This window comes from Emydura macquarii, unplaced genomic scaffold (assembly GCF_026122565.2).
Source record: "Emydura macquarii macquarii isolate MOO-44397 ecotype Brisbane River unplaced genomic scaffold, CSIRO-AGI_Emac_v2 contig_2699, whole genome shotgun sequence".
NCBI lineage: Eukaryota > Metazoa > Chordata > Testudines > Chelidae > Emydura > Emydura macquarii.
In genome coordinates, this window is record NW_027132836.1 from 72444 (window position 1) to 95664 (window position 23221).

Sequence of the window (23221 nt, forward strand, 5' to 3'; positions counted from 1 at the left end):
TGCATCCAATCTCAAAGCAATCATAACGGCATAGTTAAGGAGTCCGGGTGAAGGAGTGCCTGGAGAACCAAGCAGAAGCCCTATATATGTCCAATACAGGAACATCCCTAAGAAATGCCACCAAAAGAGCTGGGGCTCTGGCTCAGTGGGCCAACAGTGTCTGGGAGAAGAGAGGCATTCACTATCCAATGCGCCACGTGAGATGCAGGAAGTAATCCACATGGAAATTGCTTGGGCCAAAACCACTTGACCCTTCATTCAGTCAATGTAAGAAACAAAAACTTGAGGAGATAAATAAAAAGGGCTGTTCAGATAGAATACCAGTGCTCACACACCCAACATATGAAGGTGCCACTCATCTGTATTTGAATGCAGCTTTAGGAAAAAAAGATACAAGTACGTATATTGTCAGACGAACAGATAGGCAACTTAGGTTTCTTTTTGGTTTTTTTTTAAAACCACACAACACCACTTTGTCTCTGAAAAACTGGGTTAAGTCCTGACATCAGGCCTGAAGTTCTCCTACCATTCTGGCTGATGTTATTGCAATGAGAAAGCCCGTCTTCTGACAGAGATGAGAGAAGAGCAGGCTGCTAAAAGCTCAAATGGAGGACCCATCAGGGACAACACCACCACATTAAGGTCCCAAAGGAGGAATAGCTCCCTTTATCAGAGGGAAGAGATGAACAATACCTTCTAAAACTCTAGAAGGAAAATATCAGATTGCTCTGAACTGAAGGATGAATCATCAAGACTGCTGCTAAGTAGACTTTCTCTCAGTTCTCTCAAAGACCTGATGGTTTAAGGTTTAACAGCTACTCTAAGAGGTCCTGAATCTTGGCATCTAATATTTGATCTGGTCCACTGCTCGAGGAATTTGAGAAATGCTTCCATTCAGCCAAGAAGGCTGACCTACTGAATTGCTTTCTGCTATTCAGCTTAACTGTCTCAACATTTCTTTTCTGCTTGATCTCCTAACACTCAACATCCATGCAGGGAGACATATGCTGGGGTGCGGTCTGGGAGGCATATTTGACTATGGTGCTTTGACAGCAAGTCTGGAAGAAACAGAAGTGGCCACGGAAGTTGGCTAGAGAAACTGAAGATCACAGAACCAGCACTGTCTACACCATACCAGCACAAGGAGTATTATCTTCGTGCAATACTGTTATAGCCTGAGAATGACCTGAGGGATGAGTGAAATAGGGAGGAATGAATACATTAGCCTTGGTTCCCCATCTCAGCAGAAAAGCATCCGTGAGTGAGCCTGGACTGTGACCCACCTAAGAACAGAAGTGATGACATTTTCTATTGCTTCCTCTGTAGCCCCTGAAGCAAGTAGAGAAACTAAACTTCTTGAAGAAGCAGTGATTTCTGAGATGGGTCACTAAAAAGAGAGAAAGTGAGAGGGTAGGAGCAATGGTGAGGAATTGGACAGAGTATTCCAGTCTCATTGTGCTTAAAGACCCACTTGTCCATAGTTACAGTTTTCCAAGCACTAAGGAAGTGGGACAATCAGTCCCCAAAGAAGGTGGGGTTGGGGAGAGGGAAGGAAGATGACAGATAACCAGATTGCTGTCCTCAGGACAAGAGTCAAATGAGCAGCTTCTCTGAAGACAAAGAGCAGGCTAGTTAGAGTTGGAGCTGGAGAACCTCCTTCTCTGTGATTTACACCTTCTCTTTGAAAACGTCATGCTGTCTGGAAGGTTGTCTACGGTACTGCTGGGGAGTACTGTTGATACTGCTGTTGCTGGCCACTTTACTGCCATCTCTTCGTGGATGTGGTAGGACACTCTCCCTCCTCAAAACAAACAGTGTAGCATGGGAGTTTTTGTAGGAGTTTAAAGTCTCATCCCCTCCCCTCCCCCCACATAACAGGAATCAGCCATCAAAAGGAAGTCCTCTGTACCCTGTTGGATGTTCGGGGCTATACATAGCCATGAGGCTCTTCTTACTTTTGCTGCAGAAGCCATTAGCATAGATGAAGCGACTGTTATCCATTGCTTCAGTTGGCCCTTGATATGTCTTGTCCATTACGCAGCCTTTTGCCAGAACATCGTAAACAACTCCCTTGCATTCTCAAGCAGTTTCTCAGTAAATGAGGACATTGTGTTCCACTTTACAAAGTCATACTTTCATAAGAGTGCCTGGTGGTTAGCTATGCTCATTAAAAGAGATGGGAAGGAATAAATGTTTCTCCCCAAATCAAGTCTCTTGGTCTCCTTTTCTTTTTGGCATCAATTTGAACCTGCCTTGTCACAACCTTTCACTGGTGGCACAGGGAGTTTGGGGCTGAATGGGAATAAAAGCATTCATAGCCTTGCATGGGGACATAGTAAGTTTTGTCCATGCATTTAGCGGTAGGAGCTAAGGAGGCTGATGTGAGCCACAAGTCTTTCCTGGCTCCAAGAGAGCCTCATTTATTGGAAGGGCTGCCTTCCAGGAGCGGACAACTGAAGAATGTCCTAAAGCTTGTGGGAACTGTCTTAGATGAATTCTGCTTAAATGTCCAGTGCTGCAGTCATCCTCCTCAGGAGGTCCTGGTAAGTCTTAAAATCCTTTAGAGGAGGAATCTGGGGCAACAGAATCATCCAACGGGGAAGACAACAAAGCAACAGGATTCTCCTGCGGTAGGACTGCGGTGGAGTCTCCTGTCATAGGACTAGTTCCTAAGATAATGGCCCAGTCTGCTGTAGTGATTGATAGCTGAATAGGAGCAAAATCTACAGGTGCTCCCAATATAGGTGGCTCCAGAAGTTAACTAGCTGAACAGTCTAGCAACCTTCCCTTTGAGTGAGCCAATAATCAGGACCTTGGAGATCAGGGAATATCCCAAGGGTTCCAAAAACAGCCACTGAGGAAGTGTATAGGATACAGGAGGCCAGTATGAACCAGGCCATGACTACTTGTCTCTACTATAAGACCAGTCCTGCTTGGTACCTATGCTGTCCTTTGGATGTAGTCTGGAAGGCTTGGCAGTCAGATGCCTACAAGGGGATGGCAAAGTAGAAGAACACTCTGAAGTCAAAAGGAAGGAGCCCTCCCAATGATCAGTGGGCAACCAAGGAGCCAAACTTGAAGGGGCCAGTAGACATTCTGATCAGTCTATAGCCCAGTGAGAAGAGGGCAATAATGGTACTGAAGCTGGCATTGTAGCCAGTATCATAAATGCCCCTCTCCCCACAAGATATCAAAGAGACCATGTCAAGAATCAGTGCCAGGAGGGATTTCAACACTGGTGTCAAAATATGAGGTCCTGTCAGTGACCTGTCAGAGGAACGCTCCAGCACCAAAAGTTATGGGCACTGAAATGGAAACGGACATTGATGGTGAAGACTAATTCAACACTGAGATGGAGTAATACAGACAATGCTGAGGTCAAGTCCATTGTAGGCTTCCTAGTTGGTACCAACACTGCCACTGTTTGCCGTCTATGCCCCAGAGCGACAGAACCAGGAGGGTCAGCAACAGCAGGAGGCATCTCCATTACAAAGGACTTGTGTACCACAGGAGAGCCTGGAATGGAGAGGCAGAGCAAATCAATTGCTGCCTGATAAGCCTGTGAGTTGCTAGTACTAACAATGCCAGTGCCGAAACCGAAATCATTGGTACCAGACCCAACAGCCATCCCACAGACTGTACTGGAGTCAACGTTATGGTACACATATATTCTTGCCTTGGTCCAGGGGAGTTCTGGGTACCTGAGGAGTCCTAGTGATGCTCTGAATGCTTATTGAGAAGTCTCTTGGGGACTTAGAATGGCTCCAGTCAGTTTTATGGGCCCTCTTTCAGGAAGGTACAAGGAGGGAGGTCAGCCCCTCCTTCTCAGAGGAGAGGAGTCTAAATCTAAAGGTCTGTCAGCGACTACTGTGGCCTCTACAAGAGCCTGAAGAGCTCAACAATTAGTCAAAAGCCCTGGGGGCTGAAGTGGGTTTCCTCCATCTGTGAGATGCTGTTTGAGGCCCAGGCTATATTAACAACATTTGTCTGGAGGGGAAGATAATTACTGTTTACAATTTATTGAGAAACTTGATAACTTTGCTAACATGAAGCCTAAGGCTTGCATTTTCTCGTCTAATTGTTCCAAAAGGAATGATTTTAAAGTAAAAACCAATAAAAGTGCTAGCTACTGGAATATTTTCTTAACATATTTATGATTTTAGAAGATACAAATTCCACGTTTTAATCAAAAACTCTGGTGTATGACTTATACAGAGACTAGAGTTACAGAATTTTAGCAGACTTGAAGCAGCTTAAGCTTATATTTCTTTTTACAGAAAAATAAGCCTTTAATTTTGCTGATATCAAAATGTGACCCATTTCCTCTTATGTCAATTATTAGGTTAATTCTACTGAAGTGCTCATCAACAAGCTTGGATAGCATTAAGTCAGTCCTGAACACTATAGACAGCATATGACTGACTAATTTGAGCTTCACTTGATTATGAGAAGGCATTATACTGACCACTGACTAAGACAGTGGTTTAATACTCATCCTTACCCAAGACCCACCCACAATCTTGAAAAGTGAATGATAATTCATGTGCTATTTTTAGTTTAATCAAACTTTATGGTTAAAATAGTAAGTGATCAACACTGAAGTCAACTGAGTCTTTTAAAGTTTTCTATGAAGCATATTTAGAAATAATTCTGTTTAAATTATTTTTTCTGTATTGTAACTTCACATGGTGTGGAAAAGCTATAGGTACAGATAAACTCTCGGGAAATAGTGACATCAATTGGTTACTGTGGGAGTGATTTAGTGTCAAACAAAAGATTATGATTTCACCTGGGGTGAGGGAGGACAGGAAAAGATGTCCTCATAGCATAGAAAGGTCCTGCTTTTATAGGAATCTTAGTAAAGACTAAAGGAGGGGGAAAAAAATCTGGAATTTTCATATGCATGATGTTTCTGCCTATCCAATACACCAATTTTGAAATACCCTCCTTGATAGAAAGGTAATTCTTGTAGCTACGTCTTTACATCTTATTCGGCGCTTTATACCTTCAAAGCGCTTCAATGCATTGGAACTTCTCATCCACACTTCACTAAACTGCCCACTTTAAATCTGCATCAAAAGATTGAAGTCTCTCCCAGAGCCAATTTAATTTCAAATACTATAATGAGGTCTTCAACTTAATATATATACACACGCGCGCGCGTGCATGCTATAGCGCATTTACCAGTAATCCATGTATCCAAAAAATTAGAACTAAATCACAGCTGACAAAATAAATCAACTACATTTTATCATCTATTCTTGCTATTTTTATTTGAATTGTTTAGTCACAAAATTGAGTAATTTGTAATAGGTTTCACAGTCATATGAGGATTAGATTGGTCCTACTGAAATTAAATTTACCAGTAATCTTGTATGGTATCTAAATCACCACCACCATTTTACAGATGCAGGAAGGAGCAAGATTAAGTCACTTTCCCAGGATCAGTAACTGGCAGAGTTAGGATCAGAAGTCAAGGGGTTCCTGTCTCCCAAGCCCATACGCAAATCCCTAGAACATGATGCCTATTTAGGAGTAGGAACTCTAGCTGATATGTTAAGACTTTCCTACTAATATGCCTCTGCTTCTGAATGCTATGGAATTTTCATCGGGGTGATCTGGGAGACACTGGCCAAGACCTAGAGTACTCAGCACCAAAAGCTTTGAGGCACTTTGACTGAGAAGCAAAGCTACCACACACTGACAACAACAAACCGACCCAGCAGTTCCAGACTGGTGTATCATATGCAGGCAGAAATGTCTCAAATAGTTATTTTTAAAATGGTCTACAAGTCAGCTGCTTTTTAAATACATTGGTAGGAAGATCTTAAAATAAAATAAGATCAATTAGACCAATAAGATGCACTGGGATGCAAGTCTACTTTAATAGCTGTCTCCGTGGAGTATGGATGGAACATCCAAGCACACCTACAATAGGAGAGATTAGGTGGGGTCTTTTTGGAAGGGAATGAGAAAAACCACACTTTAAAAAAAAAATTTAAAAAAAAGTAATACCAACAACCCAAAACACACAGAAGGTACATTACCAGGGTTTCCAACGGAAAGGAAGAGATGACATTGGTCTGTAACATAAGCATCAGAGAAAACTAAGTCTATAGGAATTATACACCTGGCCACAAGCTCAATATGGATCACATATTATCCCCTGCATTCTCTCCTTGTCAGCCAAACCACAGGAGGCTTGCTGAATTAACAGAACAGGAGTAGCAGCTTCCTTAAGACCACCTGCCTACCTATTCTACTCTAGAGGAGCATTGTGGAGAAGGTCATATTGCTACAAACCTCACTCAAGAAGAGCCATGAATAGGTGTTTTTTTCTTGCCCTGCTGGACTGATGAGGATTAGTAGCAGGGCAGTGCCCCTTTGGACAGCAGTTTTTTGTGGCCACCCACATCTGTACTGCGCTGGGAGCACTTCTTAACATCTAACTTGGCAGCTCTACTCCATGGCAACAGCTTGGCAGCAAGAAACTCCACAGCCTTAATGTGGGGTGGCATAATGAGAGCAGTTATTATGTTAATATGAAGGTGGGTTTACTGGATTTGTATTGTGTTTTCTTTTGCCAGTTAAACATTGTCAGTAAGCATTTAGATTCGTTTGTTTCGTGGGGTTAAGTCTGGGTTGGCAACCATTCAGTTACAAAGCACTATTTATGATTCAATTATTTATTTATTTATTTTAAAAGCCAATAATTGGAGAATGCACCATTAGTTCTCTAGAAAGAAAACACCTAGTATGAACAACCTACTATACTGCAGTACCACTTACTATGATAATTCAATCTATTATCAATCAATTCACAATCATGCCTTTTCTTGCCCTCTGCTAGCAATTTCCCGATCACATCAGGCTTTTAGGATCTCTAGCACAAGGCCCGCACTCACCACAGGACACAAGGAATATTAATAATCATTAAGTTTTTTTAAACTGCTATGTTTTAATACAAAAGCTCACAAAATAAGCATATGCACAAGTAACACATATTTTATTAACGTTCAAACTGACAGACTGGAAAATATAGTTGCTATTCTGTGTACTGACAGAGCTCCCTATGTCTACAGAGCATAGAGCAGTAGAAAGCTGATTTTGATATAAAAGCAAAATAGTTAGTAGCAAAACTAAAAACAACTTCTTGTATGGTTCAAACTAAGTATATCATCATCATGTCAGATTGATAAAAGCTACCCAAACAATTCCCGTAAAAGTAAGGTTTTGGTGGGAGAGAGGATATGAGGGAAGGGGGTTATTTTGTTTTGGGTTTTGCTGTTTTGGTTTTGGGTCTTTTGAGGGAACCGAGGAGATGGAATAAGCCTTTCAAAAAAGGCAAGGGAAATGAATTTTGAGGTGCACATGATTTAATAATCCTGGAAGACACAGGTAATTTGTTAAAATGATCAGGGATTTATAAACAAATTTCTGGAACAAGCTTTTTCAATTTAATTCCTGTTTTGAGACTTTAGTTAAATCTGCGTAAAGATAGTCTTTTTAATCATTCAGACAGAACAAAAATAATATGGCATGCCTTCTCATAAGTAGATACTATATTTTTATATGTGAGATACAAATATACTCAAATACTTGAAATTATAACCAATACTTAAAAACAGTTGTTTCATGGTCATGTATCTCAAACCCCAAAGAACAATATTAAAGCATATATTTAAATTTGAGCCTTCTTTAATTATTCAGAACATAAATCTCAATTACCTCTTGATGTTCTAAAATTTCAACTTTCAATGTGGAATTTAATTTTGCTATAAAGAATAAAATAGCCTGGAGAGGGACACAGTTTTGGAGGACAACCACCAACAATGTTCTAATGGAGGATAAATATATCAACAACCTTCATTTAGTGCTTTGGCCCATTTTGGAACAAGTAAATACATTTAGTAAGGCAAGAACTATCTATTCAAATAAGAAAATTCAGTATACACAGCCTTTTGATACACTGGAATTTAAGGTAATTAATATCCTTTATATGTTTATTGTATAATATTGTTTGGGTATAAAACAGAAAGATTAAAATGTCAACTAGTTATTGAAACAAACTAAAATCCACAATCATCTTATCTTTAGGTTTTTCAAGAGAAGTCACAACCATTTTAACTTCTGTTCATTCAGACAAGGAAAAACTGCTTTCTTATGTCAAGTGCTAAATTTGTCTGCTAGTGGTCTCCGTAGCAACCCAATATTCCAAAGAGACAATCATGTGATCAATGCCCTCAGCTCCTGCTGTTTATCCTGCACTGTCCTACTTACAGCAGTTCTCAACTTCAGCTGTCTACAGTAAAAGGAAAAACATCACCTGCTCTCCTGCCAGTACACAATGCCAGTACAGTCTCATTAGAGTGGCTGTAAAATTTGTTGACATTGTTTGATTTGAAGACACACATTGAGAAAGGATTTGCATAGTAAGAAGAGAAATTATTTTTGATAAATAATAGAAACAAGCAAGTAATTTGGTTTCAAAAATCCAAATATTGAAGCACTATATAAGACATAGTAAATCCAAACCTATGAGTGCATATGTGTAGTCCTAACTCCCTCTCTTAGGATGTGGAAGGGAAGAAAAGAATCTCTCCTTTCATACATTTGGCACTGAGATGAAGTCATCCCCCGTCAGCCTCAACCACCCAGAGATATCATTCAGAGCGACCTTTCTGAAGAGGGCAAGAACCAGCTATCTTGGAGCTATTCCAATATCTGCCAGGGGGATGTTGGTAGTAGACAGTAACAAAAGGTATCCAGCCTCAAGGGTTGCAGGAACATGTGCTCAAGGTCCAAACTATGACACTCCCTCCTTACTTTAAGAAAGGTAGTCAACACAAACATTGCAAAAATTGTTTCCCTCCAGAGTAACTGCTATTACACGGCAAATGTAACTTCCCAGCTAGGCAGCCAGAAAACACAACACAGCATAAAGGGGTTCACCATGGTTGTAGGTGTGCAAAATTTCACCATCCCGTAGGTGGGTACATCTGCCCTCTTCTTTTGAGCAAGAACATGATGGTGAAATAAGCTGTTAGCTTCAGAGAGCTAAGACATGAACACTTTCAAATCAAGATGTAGCCAGCCTACTTTTAAGTCTACGAGCCTTCATAATGTTTACATCTAGAATACCTTTTTCAAAGACTACTTATGGTTGTAAGATTATGAACTTCTCTTTTCTTTAGATTATAGGATGCAAAATATTTTTTGTAAAAGACATATTTGATTAGTATCCAGTTTCCTGCATTCAGACAAGAAGATTTAACAGAATTACCTGTGGACCTTGAACAGCTCCTTTTGTTTTATAAGCAATGATACACTTACCACTTAGGCTTTTCCAAATAAGTTTTGGTACACATATTACAGCCACAAGTTCTGATTTGCCATCAAAAAGAAACTGTTGTTATATTATGTTCTACTGCTAATTCCCCCCCTCACACACACAGTATGCCAGTTTTCAGCCTGCACTCTGTTTTTATTTTTCTATGCCTTATAACTCAGCTGCATATAGATAGTCTCATTTTAATCAGAGTTGCTCAGTAAAAAAAAAAAATGCAACATTTAATGATGTTGCAGTTTGTGCTGTAAAATTCAGCCAACTTTATTGATATGGGTCTTGTTATTTATTAGGAATAAATAAACATCAGCACTCATTTTTAACTTTTATTTAATAAATCAGGTTAATCCTCAAAGAATCATCCCCCCTGGGGTAATATTTAAACTAATAATTACTCTAATCGGATTTATTCTATGATTATGTTATGTACCATACAATAATTATTAATAGAAAGGCAGACCCCATAAAATGATAAGTTTCAGAGCATTCCAACCAGAAGAAAGTAACAGTTGTGGATTCAGAATAATTTAACTCTTTCTCCCTCATTAGGACATAGGAAATTTTACATTTATAAAATATACGTAAGGCCACTTGTTCTTCTGGTGGAGACAAACAGGGAGACAACATACCCTAATAGCATAGAGATTTCCACTCGTACCTTTGGCAAGACTAAAGTGGTTAAACTACACACAAGTGCTACACCAGAGGAAAGTTGGCTTAATTCAGTTTTTATGTTTGTTTGGGGTTTTCTTGGAAGAAATAAAGCCTATTGCCTTAAGGCTATGTCAACAAGAGATCTGAAGGACATAAAGGTAAGGATATTCAAAAAGCTAATCATTTTTTGTGCTTTCAGTGGTAAAACTTTTAATGAATTATTAACTTACCTAATAAAAGCTATCCAATGGTACCCTTTTAAAAGATTTATTCATTTTAGAAGTCAGGTCATAACACTTCATTTGTCAGAGAGTGTATAACCCATGAAACTATTATTTCCTTCACCACCTACTTGTTTACAACCAAAGCTTTATCAGCATAGTACCTTAAAAGAATCATTATGAAGAGATCAATCCTTATTTGGCATTAGTTTAAACAGATTTGCTACAATTACAGTCATCTTTTTCATAAATGCATCCTCATACACTCTGGGAATATGTGCAATAGTTTACAAAATTAAGACAATTTGCCAAGTTAAAACAAGTGCCAACCCATCTACTTGAAGTCCATCTACCCGCACACCCTTTAAGCAAAAATTAGTGAAAAGATTAACTTGGTTCCTTGTTAGTCAGTCAACTATGTCGGACAGACCTACATGAGAAGACAGTTCCAGAGTCTGGAGCTCTTTATTGAATACCCCTAACATTTAAATCTAAGGACTGTCGGCAAAAGCAACCAAGGTAGTCTTAAACTGCCATTACAGTACACAGAAAAATTTATTGTCTAAAGGTAGCTAGGCCTCAAACCACATAGGTCTCTACAGATCACACACAACATTTTGAATTGCATTTGGAAACAGCTGGTAGCAAATGTATTGAGCATCTGTGCTCCACAGAATACAAAAAGCACCACTAAATCAGGCAGGCAGCTAAAACCTACACCGAGCTTTCTGAATGATCTTCAAAAAGGTTGCTCCATGTAAAGCATGGGCAGCAGGCCAATTTTGATGTCAACAGTATGGTAATGGTGGCAAGGTATGTATCAGAGGCACTAACACATCCACCTATCCAGGTACACTTGGGGGTGGGGAGGAGGAGGGATACACATACACACACCCCTGGATGTAAACCACATTCATCTCTGGATGCTCCCACTTGCTGTTACTATTACTGAAACACTTTGTTAGAGCAAGGGTGAACAAAATTAACAGTTTGCCACTACAACATCTCTACACCCCTCAGAGAAGTGCTTTAATCACAACAGTCCAGTGAATGTGGCATGCACCACATATACATTATCCCTGTGCACAAATAGTATTACTCCATCGTAAGTGATCAGTCTGAATCTAGACATAAGGAAGAGACTGACACTATTCTCCTGAAAACTATTCCATTCTTCTCACATCTAAATTTGCCTATTGTTATCAAGGCTACGTAACAATTTCTTCTTCTCACACCTGCGAAAAGAAATAGTACATGGTCCAGCAGAAAAACAGTAATTACTCCTATGATTTGGGAGATTATTCTGGGAGTTTTTCCCCTCCACTATGCACACAATTTTAAAAGAAGCTTCCAGACCTTAAAATATACTTCTCTATATTAATCTAAGCGTGACTTTTTAAAGTTAGCCCCACCTTAAAACAGTAAAGTTGTATACTACATCTCATTTCACAATAGTAAGACATTTACTGAGTATCAACATTACCAAGCAAAGAAGTTTAACAGAAATTGGTCTGTCAAAAAACTTTAGACATTTCACTATTATACAGATGCGTCTATTAGTTTTTCCAGCTGTTACAGAAAGTTTGTGATCATTACAGAAGTTTGACAACTTTTACTGGATTATAGTAAAAAGTGCAGTAGCATAACTGTTCCAATGGACAGATTCAAATGACCACTTGGAATGATCATTCCTTAAAACTAGCCACACCCATAACTCACCAAGACAACACGGAGCTAAATGCTTAAAAGACCCTCTTTACCAATGTTCTACAGAACCTATTGCCAGCAAACAAGAGAAAGGAAAGGGGCAAGGATGCCCGAGAGAGAAGGGAAGTTTATGCTGAATAGGGTGAAGCAGAAGAGGAAAGGATGCCTACAGCTGAAGGACAAATTCAAAATTTTGAGAGAGCATCAGCACAGAGGAAGTAATATAAACAGGCATCAGAGAAGCCTAAAATTATGCATGGAGAGTGAAGCCTACTTTCTACTCTTGTTTTGCTATTTACTGTTAGGTAACACTGACAGGGTCAAGCCATTGTTAGAACCATGCTGAAAAACTGCTCCAGCCTTGATCAAAAATTAGTCTGTCTTTTTTCTGTCCTCATCCACGAAGTTGTGTGCACCCTTCTACTAGAACTCATTCCCAGACACACAACCCACTCCCTGGGAAAGCACTGTTGGAAGTGGCTCTCCCTTCAAATGCCTCAGGCTAAAGAGCTATGTGCAGCTTATCCTTTTCCCAGGTACAGTCTTTAAAATGCTCCCTGGGCCCAGAAGCTATTTGCACAGAGAAAAAGGCATCAGTGTTGTCCTTAACTCTGAAACAGGCCAGTAATTCCCATTCATTTGTGTACTCCCCCCACATCACCTTTTCTTCTATTTTTTTCTGGGAGTTTCTGCTTCTTACCTTTATCTACTTTCTTCCCGATTGCCCAGAAATCTATCCATGGTGGGAGTAAGAAGGCAAATATCGAGAATCAAACCTATGGTACCCAGTGTGCAAGAACAGCAACACAGGCAGATTCTCTTGTAAGGAAATTTCAACGAATGTGCAGAAGTGGGCTCCAGGAAGATACAGGACCCACAGTCGCACACCAAGTTTATACCAAAGAGCATGCATAAAAAGTATGAGACCATGCCAGTGAGCTATTTTCTTTTCAGCATATGGTTAAAATCACCACCCCAAGTAGTAAATTAAGCAAGCAAAACAAAAATGGAGAGATGAGAGCCTACCTTTTATTTATAGGTTTTTCATCTTTCTCATAAGGCTTCACAAACCACTTTCCAATGCGCACAAAATTCCGGTTCATTAGACATCTCTCCAGCAGGTTGTGAACTGCTTTGAAAAGCAGAGTGCGACATTCGTAAGACAGTCCATTCTCCCATATGCCATCTTCCTCTTCTATAGTGCAAAGGAAAAGGGAAATCCTTTATAGTAATGTTTAATTTTTATGTCACTTAATTTTTTATTCTTTAAACATGCTAAATCCACGGTCCACTTAAATTCATTTACAGCATAAATGATATTTGTTCCACTATGAGTTTCTAGAATGTCACAGTATGTAGTTAAAAAAAACAAAAACAAGAACTTGAGTTAATCCAAAAACATGAGGCCTAAAAGTAGTTGACACCTGATCTATTAAGTAACATTTACTGTATCTAGATTTTATTAGCATAGCCAATGTAATTATCTAGGGAAACAATATTAATCTTGTTTTTTTTCCCAGAGTAAACAAATTAAAGGATATTCGTATACACAAGAGAAATAATTAACACTGCTACATTACGAATTATAACACCAGCCTGCAAGTTGGCTAAGACTTTGGCTAGTCTGTGCTGCTTACCCCAACAACAAACAGGCAGTTGAAATTATGCTTAGAATAATAATAATAATAATAATAATAATACCACCACCAATTGCCTTAATGTTTATCACCATGTTGTCCAATAATTCAACTACAAAATTAAGAACCGGAAAGAAAAACAAGCTTTGGGAAACACAGCTTAACACTATTACCTGTCTTCCCTTCTTTAACAGCAAACATTCAGGTCTAGTCTCACAGCACAGCGAAGTAAAGAAACTTATTTGGGAAAGAAGTCTTTAAGTGAATTTTAAATTGCTATCTGAGGGTAAAGTCTTCCTATCCAAAAAGCAAGATATTTAGTGGACAAATGCTGCTGTCTGACACCTGTGCATGGAAGCTGTAAACATCCAAACAATAGCTGGTTTGTGTAGCTGATAAAATAATTGTTCAATGCTCATCTCTTCAAAATCTTATGTAAACCCATTCTATATTAATAATTTGGTCTCCAATAAATTCACATTTGTTCTTCAAACAGAAAAAACTTACTTTACAGATAAATCAAAAGGCAAGGATCACTACCAAAAAGAAAAAAGAAAAGAAAGAAAAAGAAAAACTAATTTAAAGTCCTAGTCTTGTCACTGTCCATTCTAGTTCAGAATCAGGGCATGAAAATACTAACTGACCCTAGAAGTTTACACATTGGTCCAAAGTTTCTGAAGCCAGCTGGCCACAAGATAGAGAGCCATAATTATCCCAATACATTTATTACAAGCATTTTCAGGTGGCCCTCACAGTGTCTCAGAACACGGATAAGAAGAAGGAAAAAAAAGTTCCCAGATAAAGGTAGCAAACACACAGCATAAACCTCAGCATGATAATAATAGAGAACAGATAGGGCATCTAGATTTTATTTTCCTGTTCACAGCTGTTAAGAGTCCAAACAAGAAGACTGGCATAGATAAGGATAAGGAAATACATCTGACTGTGCTTTCTCAACATAGCCAGGCTTGGGTTTAGATTTGTTAATTCCCAGTTAGAGGGCTATCAAGAGAGAACAGTCTGTCCAGCCTTCAGTTAGCTTACCGGATGAAAATGTAGCTTGCATGATGGTCCGCAAAGATCTGCCATGCAACTGGACCCCCCAGTTTTTTGTTGTTTTTTTTTAAAAAGACAAGGACCAGCACCTTCAGTTTCGTCTTGAGTCTACTAGCAACCACTTCAGAGTACAAAGAAAAATGCACTCAGAAAGACATTTGGAGTATTAGCTGAAATCTGATTACCCTTCACAATTAGGGACAGCATACGGAGAAGCTATAGACATAGAGATAGCAAAACCATGGGTGACTATAGCCAACGTCTGTGTTTGAAACTATGGGCACAATGTTTCAACCACAGTGGAAAAAGAAAGCAACAGTATTCAGAAATGCCTATCAGAGAATCCCAAAAACAGCGACAAATCAAGTCAGATCTAGATATGGCATGTAAATGAAGGCATCTTCCCATCTCAAAACACTTATCAGATCAACAGCACTTTTTATTTGGTATGAGTTTAAGATAGCTATATTTAATCCAGATCCTGTTCTCTGCCAGATACGTGAAGATACACTCTCACTCTCTCTCTCCCTCCCTCCCCTCCCTTGCCCCCATGAGTGATGAAGATGAGCATCAACATATTGATGACACTGAAGCAAGTTATTTCACACCAATAATGACTAGAAGTGACAAAGGGGACTAACTGAGAGCCCTCTGGGAAGAAAAGTTACCAAATCACCTTGTTTTGTGATTCCTCCACTGAAATAAGTAGAGCTTCTCTAAAATATTTCTTCTCAGCCATCCCATAATAAAGCATCTCAGGGTCAACAGTACCAAAGGCTACTGAAAAAGATCTAGTAATATTCACTACCAATAAACTTTCTTATAGCACCGTGAAGGTTACCTAATTCTGCCACGTGCCATTCCAGAACTGGAGGGAGACGAAGTATAAACCTCTGAAACCCAGGTAATAAGGAGACATTACCTTAACTCTAAGCCCTGTTTGAGCAATGCACCCCAACCAGTCCCTCTGAGAGCTCATAGGTCTGTACCCTCCCCAAGCACGTGAAAGACAAAGAGGATGAAGAAGACTTGTGAGGAGGGAAAAAAAAAATCACTAAGACCTTGTACTGAGTAAGATAAAGTCCAAACGTAAGTCAAGCTTAGTGAACTTAGCAAAGTAGCTAAGCCTACACTATACTCAACCACTTCATCTATTGAGAATAAACCAATGACTTGCCATATAAACATCTATTTATCTCAATTTAGGATTTCCTCTGCCTTCAGGAAGCTCCAACAGCATTGTGGTACACTCTGATGCATGTGTCAGCAGACAGGTAGAACTATTTCCACAGCAACTGTGAAGCACATGTTGCACAGCAACAAGTGAATGAGCACAAATGTGAATTTCTGGTGTGCACTGAGTATATGCAAGGGCGTGAACATGGTGAGGAACTCTTCTGTTCCCTTTTCTTCTTGACACACCTGGATCTGTGTTTGTACAGCATCTACCACAATGGGGTCCTGGTCCATCACTAGGCCTCCTAGATGCTATGGTAATCCAAAAACAAACAAACAATAAAAAGATACGTCTCTGGCGGTGATGGTGGCAGCCATGAAAGTACAGGTTTTTTTTGGTTTTTTTTTTAAAAACCTCTTTCAGACATTCTTAGATTTTAGAACAAATAGGCCATTGTGATCATCTAGGAGAGCCTCCTGCATAACAATTCGGGGGGGAAAAGGGATCCCCAGTTCCTCTGGTTACAGTCGCACTTGCACCTCTCCTCAGATGGCAATATGAGCCCTGGCAACTTGCTGCAATGAGTCTCTGGATCAATACAGCTCGACCTAATACAGTGAGGTTCAGTGAACACATAAGAAGAGGAATGACTAGAGAATTGTGTTGGACATTTCATAGCACACCATTGGAAGTAGCAGATTTTGTTCAGGACAAGTCAGGTTTGTGGCTCCCCCCCAATACCTTCTGAGAGCTACACGGAGCAGTTCCTAGTTTTCAGTGGCTTAAGTTTATTAGTAACTGCTATTTAAAGAATTTCAAAACACTGATATTTGCTCTAAAAGCCAACTAGAAAATACAGTTTTCTGCTAAAGAAACAATTTACAAGTATAGGTCTGGGATAAAGGCACCGCAGCTGTTGGTCTTTACAAGTTTCAGTCATATGTTATGAAATGTTTGAGCTAAGGAGATTTTGTTTTTCTGTGTTCACAAATAAGTGAACACACTCAGGAATGGGGCACTTAATACATGCAGCTTAACACATACTGCTCATATCGTGGCAGACACAGGCAACACAACAGAACAAACATTAACTACAAAGTTTAATGGTATTGGACTTTAACTGCACAATAAACTCTGCACCATTTCAAAGGTTAAATGGTTGATTTCTATATAGCTCTTTAAGTGATCTCAAATTTACAATAAAATCCTAAGCAATTACCTTTTATTATGGTGCTTCTAAGAACAGGTATTTCCTGTTATTATGCCCAATTTTGTTTTGGGGGTAATAGTGTATAGGTAGGGGAAAGAAAGGTAGAGAAAGGAATCTTTGCAAATACTATAATAATTCAGGGTCTGCATTTCAATGATCAAAGTATGCACTCAAAGAAGGGAGTTTTTCCCCAACCATTTCATTTTCCTACACGACATCAGTCTCTTATTTTCCTCCAAAGCCACTAAAAAAGTGTTAATCTATCAACGTAAGTTATTGGCTTACAACTAAAAATATATCCATAAGAAGAGAGACGGTCAATATCAGAATTTCACATGCTATCAGGATTATACAAGCATTCATAACTAATCTAGCCTGCACCAACTCATTCTTGATGAGACCTTTGTTCCTTAAGGGCTGTGCCTAAAGAACAGATATCCACTAAGATCCAATCTCAAATGCATACTGGTATATATTACAGCCATGAAAGAAGAAGAAGAGAGTTCTGAAAGTTTATAGCAAGTTTATTTGCAATGATACTAGTCAAATTCTACCATAAAGTCATTTAAATGGCTAATTTAGACAGGTTAGGTGTGAACAGACACAGCCATAGTCTGCTGGGAGAGCATCTAATGTCACCTACCATACTAAAAAATTAAGATTAAAGACCTTCATTACAATTTCACTACAGCACTCAGAAATTAGACCGGATCTATTTTAAGTATTCTTTCATTTTATCTCGAATCTTTGGCTCCTGAGAACAATTTTACATAAAATGGTTACTTTGTACATGCTATTCAATAATAATAATAATCTTTAACCATGTCATTAAGTATGTGTGTTATACAAATCCTTAGTGTGATCTTGATTGTTTGTCAATTAATGAAAATAATTCTCCGACGGGAACAAACCTGGAATATAGGAATAATTCAGACCCATCTATGTTCTAATATGGTATATGCAAGAAATTTAGATTTTGATTTCAGAAATGAACGTCTGTAGGATACTTACAAGCATTGATTAGGATATGTAAGAATGAACTGACCTAAAAATGTATTCAAATACCAATATCCAAAAGTGTTTCCATTCTTAAATAAGTGATTTCTAAATTGTACCAAAAGTGTTCAATTCACCAGAAATCAGAACGCAAGTCATCTTTAAAAGGCCTGGGATAGGTTTTATATTAAAACTTTTCTAAATAAAAGGCATTCCAATCGGAGGGGAAACACTTAGTCAGCTATATGTAAAATTTCATCTTTAAATTAAAAAGATGAGAGACTCTTCTGGCTGAACTTAATGTCTACAACAATTTAAATATCAGGCACCTTCTTCTCATTTACTCTAATTACCTGGAAAATATTAGGTAAAATTTGATGCTTTCTGTGGGGGTCTGTTCTGCCCCAATGGGCATACAACGCCCATTAACATTAACGGGAGTTTATGCGCAGAGGGAGAATAGACCTCTCAGTTAGGGAAATCCTGAGACAGTCCCTCAAGTCGAACTACAATCAAATGCTAGATGTATATATCTTGCAAAATAAAGGCAAGTTTATATCATCTTGAAGGCACACGGAGACCATAACGGGTTTAAATTCAGAACAGCCTTCAAAAGTCCCTTACATATTCAGTTTAATACACCATTATATTTGGAGAAATTAATACATTGGACAGATTTTTGGAATTAACATTCATAATTTTCATTCTAAATTCAGCAGTGGCAGGCTTGTCTTTAAACAATTCTTAAGACAAGGATACTACACATATCTGAACTCTATTTACAGCATAGCCTCCACTGTTGCTGTCATTGGTGGAGCATCACAGGTCCCAGTTTCCCTAGTTTACACACACCCTGGAAGAGCACTGCTTTATAGAAAGAGATTAACAAATTGCTAATGTTTGCCCAGACAACTGTTGGAGCATTTCTAAAACTGCAACCAGCTGATATGGCCTTCTCCATGCCAAGAGAAGAAGGAAACAAAAATCCACACACACATTTCCCATGTGTTTTCATTAAGTTTTGAGTACTTGGGGCATTTGCCATGTGATTGTCTTGTGGTAGCTTCTAGAGGTCTTAGCTAGATTTGGCCCCTATCATTCTAGGCAGTATACAAGCAGGAACAGGAAGACAAGCTAGCACTGGCACCAGAAAATCTTAACCCCAAGTACTTGGAGCACTCAAGTCAAATTCTGATGTTGTTCTCTCTATAGAGGAACTGCTCAATTGGTTTAAGTTTCTAGGATTTATGTTTCATGGGGACACAAAGCTCTATTCTGCCATGAAACAATTAAGTTTCTTCAATTAAAAATATCACTATAAATTGTTGAAATGTGAAACTTTAACCTAGTTGTTTGGACTGGCTGCCTTCCTTCTTTGTCAGGCAATCAGCTGGTGAAGTTATTTCCCCTTTTCAATTCTACCAAAATATTAAGTGTGACATTCTCAGATGCAAATAGTTCTATGCATTAAATGACCTAGAGAGATGTCCCACAGACCCTAATAAAAAAGTTATTTAATCTCTGCACCTGCAGTCATCTTCAGAAACAAATGATAGAGTGGTTCTATGAAAAAAGTAACCCTCACTGATAGAATAAGTATAGAAAGAAGTGAAGCACTGAGCAGCCATCCCTGCCAGAACAATAGCAAAACTTTGTAAGACTGCTTGAAGGAATCCTAGAGCAAATTCTTTACCAGTATCACCCACCCCAAAATACAAAAATCATCAATCAGTTCCTGAACCTCATGAGTGTCTTAAAAAATATTCACATTTTGTTTTCTGGTTTTTGAGCCTTCAAGGTGCACTCATCACAATTTCAAAACTTTTCTCTGCAACCACAAAGGCAAGAAACAAACTTTTTCTCCTTCTTAAATGAAAGCTGAGATCACCACATCACCTGTCACCAGGAACTTGGCTCTATGTAATAAAATCATGAGGGCTGGCAACACTGCTTTGCTGAAATTTTTTTTTTAAATCAATCTTACCCTTCTACTCACAGAAGCATAGCATGAAAAACAACAAACAAACAAACAAACACACACGCACCCCTTAAACCCCAAGGCCAAATATGAAAACTGCCATCCAGCAGTCTACAACCTGAGAGGACGCTGGTTTCCAGGATCATGGACACAAAGTAAAATTGTAAGTATAGTATTTTCAGGCTTTAAAATAAAAACCTCTCTCTAGGTAGTAAAATCTAGAAAAAGTTGGTCTACTTAGTCTGAATGCATTATATAATCCTACAGAAAAGGAGAGTTAAATAGGATAGATTTTTACTTTTTTCAAAAACAGCATATTCAAGGTTATATAGATGATCAGGTTAAGCAGTGTAAACAAAAAACTAATTCACATTTAGAAATGTGCTTGAAGTCCGTGTGAAAAAATAAAAACTTGATCTCTACTCAGTTTCCCAAAAAAGGGGGAAAAATAGTTTTAAGTACAACACCTGCCCAAGTCTCTCCTGCCAACTTTTTTACACTGGTTTAAAAAGTTTTTCTTCCAGGTTGCTCTGGGTCTCACAGCAACAGGGAAAGCCAAGTAACAGGGAAACAGTGAAACTGACCGTACACAATCATGTCAAATGCACCAAGTAAACCAACTTGGGGAGGGGAGGAGGGAAAATGTTTTTGTCCTCTAATCTCTTTCAATTAGTATAATCTTAGATGTTACTAGTAACATTAATGTGTTAAAAAAGAGAGAGAGAGAGAGGAAGGGGTGATTTTAAAAGAAGCCTTGATGTCCCTTTAATCTTATTGACAACACTCATCTGAAGTGCTCTGTGTGTACACAAGTCAAGTACAGCATCAAGTACTATACTTTTGCAATATAGGTACTCAGTGTGGTATAAAAACATAGATAAACTACACAAGCAGTGGCAGTATAATGTTTCAACTTCGTTCTCTGGCATACAGAATGTGGTGGTGGGGACAATGTAGATACTTGTCTATTGGGACCTGGACTGACACCATCAATTCACAAAAGCCATTGAAAAAATCTTCAGATGGTAAGCTTTCAAATAACTACTGACCTAACTAACTGGATTTGTTCTGGCAACCCTAAGGTTAGAGGCACTGTATCACATTTATCAGTCCTCTAGCTATCCAGTTCATCTTTCTCCTCCCTCTCCTGACAATGGTGTATGCCATAATCCATGAAACAAGATTAACTTCATTTTGCCTCCCAGTTTCTGTATTAATAATACTTCATCCCCAACAGTATTGCATTTAACTTTGCCCCACTCTGAACAGTCACATTTTACCTTAAAGATTTAAGTCTTAAGTGAAACTAATCTGTATTATAAAATGGAGTGAAGTGTTACTCTTCTAGCCACTGCTTTCAAAACAGTTCATATTTAAATAAACAAACTGCTTATTCAAATTACCGCCGCCAGAAATGTATTGAACAGAAACAATTTCAGAAGTCTAGTTTGCTTTCATCAAATTTGCTATTTACTCTGTATTTTTCTTCAATTTGGACCCTACACAATGAAAACGTCAGTTTCATTTTTGTTTACAGTCCATTTTACTTTTAGGGTTTAGGCTTTTGGATCAGCACATTACTGCAAAGTCTGGAAATATGGTTTGATTAATGCAAAAACTTGTAGTATGTTTTGAAGAAAGTTGTCATGAAATGTTTCTGACTCAGATTTTGTAAAACCTTATTTGCTACCAAAAAAAAAAAATATCTAGATTTGTGGCCCAATTATTACTTGTCAGCATCCTTTTACTGTAAATCATCCTTTGCTTAATGTATACTTAAAGTAATACAAAAACAGGTTTGAAACCTTCAAAACCAGTAATATAGGACTCAGATATTCAATATGTTAAAGTATATATTTCCAAGAACCCATCAAAATACAAGAACTTTATTTCCTCCAGTATCTCAAGGCTTGTCTATACTTACTGTGCCACTGTAACACTTAGTGAAGATGCTGATGGGAGAGCTTCTCCCGTAAGCACAGATACTCCACTACATGAAGAGGTGGTAGCTAGGTCAAAGGGAAAAGCCCGCCTGTCGTCAGCATAACTGTGTCACTTGTATAACTATGGATTTTTGTACACCCCAAGTAGCAAGTTTGTATTGTAGACCAGGACTCAAACACCATGAATAGCCAGAGTTGCGTCCCAAGCTACTGAGAGGATAAATAAATCAGGAAGATATTTTAAAATTATATTAAAAACATTCAGTTAACACCTATTGAGAGATATCTCTAAGTGTTTTAAGCAATAGCAAACTTCACATATCACAAACAATGAATTCAACTTGCACTTTGGACAACCATTTTAACATCACTTTAATTATATGAAAACAGATCACTTCTTGGTATGTGTAAATTTTGTTGTATCTGGCTTTAAAAGCCTATTGCTCACCCTCTCTCCCCCACCCTACACCAATAGCCCAGACATAAATACAGACAATATATAAATCAAAGTTTTGCGTTAATCAAACCACATGCCCCAGTTAAGCCTCAACTTACTGGGGTGGCAGCTGCCAGCGAATGTAGTATGAAACTGTAGTAAGCATATCAATATACAAGGGGTGGCCAAACTTACTGACCCCTTAATATTCCCCCCTCCTTGCTGGGAAGAATCCTCTAGCCCCACCACCTTGCCACAGGGCAAAAACTCTGAGCTCCCCACCCGAGTCTGGTAGGCAGAGAATGGGGGTTGGAGGCACAGGGGATTACAAGAGCTGCACTTTAACTGCAAAGAGCTGCACGCGGCTAATGAGCCACGGTTTGGCCACCCCTGCAATATACAATAAAACTTTAAGCCAAGTGTTACAATTTAAAAACAAAAAACAAAAAAAAACCCCCACATTTCAAAATTAAAGTCAATGCTTAATTTGCATTAAAATTAAATTTAGGAAGATACTACCCATTACTGGATTTAAAAAAAACAGAATTATCCAGTTAAATTGAGTGACAAAGAATTCAAGATTCTACTACTATTAGCAAAAGTAACAACAACTTCCTTTTCTCTGCCCACTTCTTCCCCCCCAAACGTTTCCTTCTGTTCTTTCTCTCTTTATCTTAATCTTATTCAATTAATTTTTTCAATCTCTCTGTACATAAAATAAAGCAGAAGATTTAAAACTAATTAGATTTTATAAACAAAACATTTGTTAACTGTGCAATACAAATTGATTTATATTTTAAACTGTTCATATTATATATTATGAAATGTTTAAACTATAATTAGGATAGCAAATGTTTAAC

At 38.5% G+C, this 23221-nt stretch overlaps 1 protein-coding gene across 1 annotated transcript in view; it reads right to left on the reverse strand.

The window, feature by feature from the left end:
• MED13 (mediator complex subunit 13) overlaps positions 1–23221 on the reverse strand; it is a 74824-nt gene that overhangs the window by 41912 nt on the left and 9691 nt on the right. The window contains exon 3 of the mRNA XM_067565742.1: positions 12955–13123. Coding sequence (XP_067421843.1) covers positions 12955–13123 — 169 coding nt within the window. The remainder of the gene's footprint in view (positions 1–12954; positions 13124–23221) is intronic.